General features: G+C 41.5%; 1 protein-coding gene across 10 annotated transcripts in view; it reads left to right on the top strand.

Moving 5' to 3' along the window:
• ITSN2 (intersectin 2) overlaps positions 1-8,827 on the top strand; it is a 127,840-nt gene that overhangs the window by 89,723 nt on the left and 29,290 nt on the right. For 9 of the 10 annotated variants that reach the window (XR_003094959.1, XM_025208592.1, XM_025208593.1 and 6 more), the window contains 3 exons: positions 91-212; positions 1,602-1,698; positions 2,424-2,615. Coding sequence is in view for 9 of the 10 variants with exons in the window: in XM_025208592.1 (XP_025064377.1) it covers positions 91-212; positions 1,602-1,698; positions 2,424-2,615 (411 nt within the window). In the remaining variant the exon portion in view is untranslated. Of the gene's footprint in view, positions 1-90; positions 213-1,601; positions 1,699-2,423; positions 2,616-7,709; positions 8,822-8,827 lie in introns of those variants that run through there. The other variant, XM_025208598.1, reaches the window with a different exon arrangement.

Here is an 8,827-nt window from a genome sequence, read left to right as displayed (position 1 = left end):
CAGGAATGCAGGTGCCTGGTTATCTTTGTGGGTCTCTCCCTTACTTTTATTTCATTTGTTATTTGTACACTAGTATTTTTCTGTCTTCAGAGATTGCTCAGGTTACTACAGCCTACACTGCGTCTGGGACAGAACAGCTTAGTCTGGCTCCAGGACAGCTGATACTTATTTTGAAGAAAAATGCTAGTGGATGGTGGCAAGGAGAGCTGCAGGTAATTAAAGGGGGGGAAAATAACCTTAACATAATGATTAATAATAAGGCTACCTCTGTTATTTAATTTAAAAACAGTGCTGAGTGCAATGTTCAGAAATCTGACTGAGAGCCTATTTTTCTGCTGGAAAATAAGTTTAAATGTAAACCTCTTCTTCCTGTCACTGAAATCCAGTGTGTGGAAGTGTTCAGCGTTGGCAGTGAATAACATAATTAGAGCCAGAACTACTTAACTGATTTTTAAAAATAACAGTACTACTCCGTTTCTTTGAAGGAGTAGGAGAGAAACTTATGTAGTGTATACATAACAATGTCTTGTAGTTAATGGCTTTCATCTTGAAAGATCAGAAAGTACTTTTCTGAACTGATAAACTGTACGCAGAAGGAAGTTTGTTCCTACACCCATTCATTCACTGCTTTACATGGCTATGTAGTGGAAAAATTGAAAAGCTGCTATCAGGCTTCACTGAAGCCATAGAGAAATTTAGCTAAAATGTGATCAGGACACTGGGGCAAATACTATCCCACCCAACCTCTTTTGAAAAGTAGCATGGGATCTTTATTCCTCCTGACTGCCTATCACTCCACCACCACAAAATGGGATCTGTTCACCATAGCTGAGTGAGATCCCCGACTGGGAGTCACTAAGATCTTCCCACAGCCAGTTATTCTCCAGATGTCCAGCCTGCACCTGCAGAAGGGGAGGGGGTGGGGATGCTGCTTGTTTTCTCCTTGGTATTTTTCCCCACCTTGTGGCTAGTTCCGGTTGAGATGTTTTACAGCAGAGGTGGCCAACCTGCATGGGTGGTACGGCCAGCCTCTATGGGTGGCACATGGCAAATTAGGGAGGGAGCAGGAAGCACAGTGGCAGAGCAGAGCAGCAGATCGGGCAGGGAGCACAAGGCAGGAAACAGGAAGCAATGTGGTAGAGATGGCAGGGGAAGGGAATCTGTGGTACTCGGGAAGGATGTGTGGCTTAATTTGTGGCACGCTTTCCAAAAAGGTGATTCCCACTACTTTATAGCACCCTCCTCTGCTTCCAGGTGAGATTTTGAGTTGTAGAGACTGAGCTGGGCCTCTTGAGTGAGGCTGTGATTTGAAGAAGCTCATAATCAAAGGGGAAAAAATTAGGCCCTCTAAGCTGCTTGAAGTTAAATCTAAATCACAAGTCTCTTTTTAGAGCTGTTAGTACTCAGCTAAAAAATAAGGTGCAGCTTTATGTGAATTCAGTACCTGAATTTTAGTACCTACAACCAGATTCCATCTTGTATTTAATTTGGTGGGTAATTTTGTGGTTTTTAGTTAGCTTAACTGTCTGGGTGGGGCATTTATTACCATCCTCCGGTCATTTGTTTGTTTCTTTCTCAACTGCTTGAAATACATTTTACAGGCAAGAGGAAAAAAGCGACAGAAGGGGTGGTTTCCTGCCAGCCATGTGAAATTACTGGGTCCAAGCAGTGAGAAAACCACTCCTGCTGCTGCCTCAGGTAGAAAAATAATCTTGTTCATGTAATTTTTGCACTGCTAATTCAACCCTTTCACCCCAGATAGCAGTCTGTGTTATAGCTATCGTAGAATAAACTGATTAATTTCTGTTTATTACTCTGGTAGTCATGGTGGTGATTTAGTAACACCCAGAGATTCCCAGTGAGGATCTTTGACCCTACTGTAGTAAAACCTAGGAGCCAGACTAGGAACAGACACATTAGAAGATATGATCCGTGTCCTGAGGAACTTAACATTTATAAAGCAGCTGCTCTATTCAGTGGCTCCTGTCCTGGAATGTGCTGTCTTGTTGTATTGCAGCAAACCTGTTTCCCAAACGAAAGGTTATATCCCAAACTCTGCAATATTCACCTGTTGGAGTTGGAGCTACATGCTCTTCTCCAATGAGCAAAAGTAGAGTGCAAGCTTGCAGGTTCTTGATCATGTCTAGAACATGAGCACCCTGCTTCCCCAGAGCATTGGGGAACCTTACTATACTTTTGGGACCATGTGTCCTATTTTTTTCTAAGGATCAAAGCATGCAGTGTTAACTCTTGAATGGATTTTTGATTGGTTATCCAGCCTGATGAGAGTATATCACAGAAAGCAGCTGATTTTTATCCCACTGGTATTTTCAATAGGCTTTACAAAGCTTCAGCAGTTAGTTACTTATCTTCTGCAAGAAGTTCTGCTTAACCCAATTTATGAATATTGTTTTTCCTTCTAGTGTGTCAAGTAATAGCAATGTACGATTACTTGGCAAATAATGAAGATGAGCTCAGTTTCTCCAAGGGGCAGTTTATTAATGTACTGAGCAAAGATGATGCTGATTGGTGGCAAGGGGAACTCAATGGCATGACAGGTCTCTTTCCTTCCAACTACGTGAAGATGACCACGGACTCGGACCCGAGTCAGCAGTGTAAGAGAATTTTTTAAAAAGCATTTTGTCATTGTGTTTCAAAGATTCAGCATGAAATTATGCACTGGCGCTTCTGTGTTTAGAACTAGGATACCCAGGGTGCATTGAAACTTTACATCTCCAATTAACTAAATTAAAAAAAAATCGCCGCTTCTATAAATGTAATATAAGTATAAATATTGCCTCTGCTAGCAGCACATTAGCAGAAAGTGCTCCTCTGAGGTCCCTGAATAGTAAACATCATACCTATGATACATTCCTTTTCCTTTGAAAAGTATTCACTCCATTTGATAACCTACAAAGGATCCTCACACTCGATACAAATGTGCTCGGTTCTACTGTCTGATATTTTTCTTTCTTTAAAATTTTGCAAAATATAGGAGGGGGCAAAAAAACCCTGCTATCCTGAGCATGTTTAAGCACCTTTTAATTACCTTTTATATTTACAATTAAAAGCAAGTACCAACTTAAACCATAAATGAAAGGGCAGCAGTTTAAAAAAAACATAGAAAGGAGAGAAAAAGTTCCTCATTTCAGCCAGCAATCCCAGTCCTCAGTATATCACCTCAGCCCCTTTGGCATATGCCAAGTATCAAGTGTGGCAAGGGACTGAATTCTGGAACAGGCTTTGCAGTGAATGAAGGTTGCCAGTTATACTGTCTTCCTAACATACAAATACTGGCAATGTTTTGTTTTTAGCCCTTCTGCAGTGCTGGGGCATCACAGTTTTACTTCCTTCAGCTTTGCATCCTGTGGGTGGAGTGACCTAAAGAACTGTGAATTCATCCCACAGATCAATCTTTGTAGATAAATTTGATGGATTTGGTTCCTCTTTTCACTTAACATGCCCTGTCCCTTCAGTGAATGTCAATCTTCTCTTGATTGGGCAGCAGCTTTTATTACAAAATAGCAAACTATTTCCCATTACATATACTAATATTTATGGCTGTTCCAGCACAGAGAGCACCCGAATTCAGACGGGGCCTAGAGTCTAATTGCGTATAGTATAAGGACTTGCTTGCACTTGAAAAGGTTTGGCAGCAGAATTTTACTATTAGATGAGTTTTCTCTTCTCCTCCCCCTGTGAAGAGTTCTTTTCCTGATGTCTTAATTCCCTGAACAGGACAAGTTATCCCAACAAAAGGATAGCTTTCCTACTACTGCTCTTTTTGTAACAGTGATTCTCAACGTTTTTAGATTCAGGACTGTGCTCATTAGACTGAGGACACTCCTCAGAAAATGCCAGCTCTTAGCTTTTATTCATTTTTTGACTTCGGCTAACTAATATAGCATCAAGTCTTCTGTTGCAAAGAACTCAGAAAGACCACAACAGCTGAGAATGTTTTTAACACTGGATCCCTATTTGAAATTTGTGTGTTTATCTTGTGAATCATGTTATAAGCATTTACTCACTTACCAGTGCTAATATTGAGCAGCCCCCTGTGGCACCCTTAAAAGGATTTCATGGTACCATGGTTGAGAATCACTGGTCTGTACTGCAGCTTTTGCAGCACAACTGTATTAGGGGCAGGATTTTTTTTCCCTACATACTTGATTGACATGGCTACAGCTTAAATGCAGACAGACCTAAATATATTTAAATAGATATGGGTACGTTGGAGCACAGAATTCAGGCAGGATCCCAACTGCTGAAAAAATAACAATTTAGAGTGAGCTGTGGGATAGACTATGTTATGAATATAAGCCTCTAGGGATTTTCAGAGTTGATAAAGTGGGTAGTCCAGCTTGGCTGGTTAGGTTACAGGTTAGATAAGTTCCTCTTATCTAAATTCTACAACACTTTCACTAGATAAAAATTGCACTTTGTTTTCCAAAGTATATTTTTAGTTTTTAAATACTAGTCAGCAATCGCTCTATTTCATTCCAGAGGAGTCTGCACTACAATGATTTAACAAGGGGGGGGTGGCCCTTTTGGATTCATTTAGATAAAATGTGACAAGTAAGTACAAGTTCTTTACACGTGTGATCCATTTTCAGCAAAAGTACTGCTATAATCAGGTCATAATTAAACATTTTATGTGATGTTTGAGCTGCTTTTTGTTCACTGGCATGCCCATAATCAATCTTCCTTTCAAATTGGGATGCTGAATAATAGTATGCCCCACTGAAACAATAGCTAGGTCATGCAAAGAGAATTTGTTTTTGGAAGGGGTTGGATGAGGCAGGCTCAGCTGGCACAGGGCAGGAAACCTGGGTGTGTTCATATTTGCTGGTGCTCGCTTGCAGTTGGCTCTATTTCAAAATCAATCCTCTTAATATTTTGAGATCCAGAAACTTCATCTGATAGTTAAGTGAAATACATATTGAAAAAGTACAGCCAAAATCTTTCATGGTGTTTAAACTAATGAGAATTACTTTAATATGAATAAATATGCTGCCACCATGATTGATTTGTCAGGGGTGATTTGGAAATGACTGTGCAGCTCTCCTGAGTACTCCATAACTAAAATACTGTAGCTTCAATAAGCTGCCTTCTGCATGTAAAGTTCTTTCCCTGCCAGATGGTGCCGAATTCCCAGGCAGAGTTGTAGTCCTACAAGCATGGCAGTGTGCTAGTGTCTGGAAAGGAAGGAGCGTGCAGTGCAAGGGGAAAGTAACACTGAGCAGTAGGAGACAGGGGGGAGGTAAAAATCCCCCTAATCTGCAGCCTTGAGTGTGCTGTTTATTTTTAATACCTTGAGTGATTGCCTATGAAGGGCTCACATTTTCACCTCTGATCATGTATCTAATTGAAGCATAATACTTTCTGATATGACTGCACAATCATGCAGGCAGCTAAGCATTTAACTTCCTGTGTGTCCATCCATCCAGTCTGTCTGCATGCCTCTAATATTTATCTATTAACTTAGGGGCACGCACATTCAGTGGCAAAAACCTTGGCTTGAAAAGTCAGTTCTATTTTTTTTTTTCAGATGAGTTATAAATAAAAGAGCTATCCCAAGGTATACAAATGAGTGATTGAATTTTACATCTGTCTTCCCACAGCATTTGCTTAGTGCAATACTCTAGGGACCTGTTTAGAGACAAGAGAGGAATAGGGATTTTTAAGTACATGTTTAAAAATTGAATCGCTAGCTTCAGCCCTATCCTCTGCAAGTGTCCTTTTTAAGAGTGCCAGCTTTCTCTGGTGTCTAGTACAGCCGATGAAATGGGCTCATTTTTGAAGTAGGCAGGAATAACACAGGCTCAAATGCCATTTTACCACAGCATATGGCAATCCCACAGGATCTCCCTCATTCTGAAACTCTAGTCTGCAGGCCACCACCGGTTCCCAGAATCCTTCTTGGCACTTACCTACACTTAAAAGGATTTGCCAGTGTAGTGCGCTGTCATGTAGCAGCAGCCCGGTCCCACCCCTGCTCTGCCCCAGTGGAGAGGCAGCTTATCCAGGCAAGAGTTCTTCCGCCGGTGTACCCGAAGCCAGTTCTGTAGGCAGAACAAGCTGTGCTGGCAAAAGGATTTTGCTATCTGTTATGCACCTGCATCTTCTCTAGGGCTTTAGCCAGCGTATCTATGTTTTTTAGGGGGTTGATGATTGACACAGCAGTGCCAGCAAAACTTCTGGGTGTAGGTCAAGTCATGGTGAAATATCTGAGAGTCAAGCTCTGGAGTTTGCAATGATGATAGGGGCATTCCTTGTGTCGTAATGACATGTTGATAGCCCTTAATCTAATGTTTGCAGAAAATTGGCCCAAGTTAGATAAAGAGCTAATCTGTTTACAGAAAGCATAGAATCAGTAGGAAGTTTAACACTTATGTACGGAGGTTTAAAGCTAATTGCAACGCTGTGCTAAACTAACAATGGCATGCAAGAGTATTCCTGTAACGAATAAAAAGCTTAACCTTGGCTGCTGCTTTGTGTTGGACATTGAATATCTGAATTCAGTTTTTAATGGGGATAAAAGATCATTTTGTTCTTTCGATTTCACAGTTGTATGTTTGTCCTAAAGACGTTCACTTTTCACAAGAACAAACATACAAAATCAGGACCTCTCAGCAGTCATGGAATCTTTTTCTTTTTCCTCTCAGAAAGAATTATTTAGTGCTTTTAATGTTTTTAAGGCTGCCATACTGGAGCCTGAAGTCCTCTGTCCTCAGAACAGCTACAGCTCAGGTAGCTTATTGCACCCCTACAGGGACTAAGTCCTAGCCTGCTGGTACCATTTCTAGGAGTAAAAATTAGCATGGATTTTGTGCTACTATAGACCTTGACTTCTATCATGAAGCTGCCAACAAGAATGCAGATCAAAATGATACTTCTGTGATATGGCATGGATATATACTCACTAAGGGAAAGGTCTCATTTAATGTGGACCAGGGGCTGGCAACTTTCAGCCCATGGAGCTATTGCATCTGGCCTGTGGAGCTTCTGACCCAGCCGCTGCCACTGCTTCTCCCTACTGCAGGGGGCAAGACGGGGGAGAAGCTTTGCCCTGTGGGGCAGCCAGTGGGGGCTTTGCCTACCCCACGTGGCCGGGTGGCTAGAAGGAGCAACAGCTGGGGTGGAAGCGCCAGCCTGCTTCACACCCAGGTGGGTTGGTCCAGCCCACCATTGCAGAGCCTTGCCAACTTGCTGATGCAGTCACCAGTTTAATTTTATTCGTAATGATAAGCCTACTTTCGGCAGTTACTTTCAACGAAGTTATATGTAAAATGGTGTGGAAGCCCTTGCTCTGAAGCTTATGAGCAAAATCCTGGTTCCATCAAAGTCTGTGGGAATTTTGCCAGTGGCTCAGGTTTGATTCAGTGTATCGTAGGTCCTGCATACTACTGCATTTCCAGTCTTCCTGGGAAGGAGAGTTGGGAATCATGTAGCTGGAGTGTATCGGGGCGGGGTGGGCATCTGTGATAACTGGTTGAAGATGATATATTTTTAGGCTCAAATAATTTCTGATATAAGCTTATAAAATATAGAATTGAAAGAATAGAGATCAGTGTTTCAGTTTTCAGAAAGTTGAATGTTAGTCATTCCTTTCTAACCTTTCAGTGTCATTCTGTCTTTGTCCTCATATGTTTCACTCTTCAAATTTGTGTTTGTGTTCATTTTTTCCTTCATTTTTTTTTTTTTTTTAGGACCCAATGTTGTCTTCCAGTGTGAAAGCACCTCAGAGACCCACTATCCAAGTTTGACTATAGCCTGGAAGCAGGGTGGGCAGCCCTGCTCAGATATCTCTGATACAAGCCTTTTGCTTCGTACGAATGTTAGCTCCACTGAAGAAATTAAGTTTTGTGGTTTTTATAATCTACAGTGACAGTTAATTTGTAAAAGCAGGAAGGATAGTGGGTCTTTGTGTGGCTTTCACTGCTGTCCACTCTGGTTTCCTCTAGTGTTTTTCCTTTTGCATTGATAATCACAGATCATTAGCATGCATATCAAGTTATCCCTTGCATGGTGGGATTTCAGACACACAAAGACCCACTATTTGCACAAGCTACCTGAGCTATTTTGTATGGGCAGTCGTGTTCTTATAATGTTGTTACATGCATACTTTGCTGAATTAGTATGTTTGCTGATTGCTGCTCTGAGACACTTCATCTAATAGTCTACGCAGTGAGCTTTTTAATTGGCAGCATATGTGATTCTCCCCAAAACAAAACCTGTCCTACCTGTCTACACTGCAAAGTGCCACTGTGACTACAAGTATGCCATGTGGTCCAGGATTTAGATCCTAGAACTGTTTTGTCTGATCAGTCCAGCCTCTCAAAGGGTCCGTCTTGTGGAGATGAGACAATAGAGATGGAAGATGGTTTTGATTCCTGTTCTTCTGCATCATTATGATAGCACTGTGGGATGTCTTGCAAGCTAGATCCACTCTGGGGGATGTGTTGCAAGTTGTTTCAGGTAGATAAATCCTACCCCTTAACCACCTCCATCCCTCAAGCACTTTACTGTTGTATTGCATATGTTGACTTCAGTTCTAGAGAATAGTAACCCATCATCTGTACCAGCACCTGGCTGCCAGACCCCAACCCTGCCCCCACTGTTGCGGGTTACATACTTCTGATACAGAACTAAATTGTTCTGAACAATCTTTTCTCTTCAGGACACCATTTATATCTGCCCCAAGTCAGTTGTAATTGAAAATAATTACCACCTGAAAGCTGGCTTTCTTCTTACAAAAATGAATGGACAATCTCAGTCAGTTCCTAGTACAGAGGTGTCCACACGTTAATAGCCACCTGGATTGCTA

Source organism: Alligator sinensis, unplaced genomic scaffold (genome assembly GCF_000455745.1).
Source record: "Alligator sinensis unplaced genomic scaffold, ASM45574v1 scaffold300_1, whole genome shotgun sequence".
Classification (NCBI taxonomy): Eukaryota; Metazoa; Chordata; order Crocodylia; family Alligatoridae; genus Alligator; species Alligator sinensis.
This window is presented reverse-complemented; position numbering and strand designations above follow the sequence as displayed.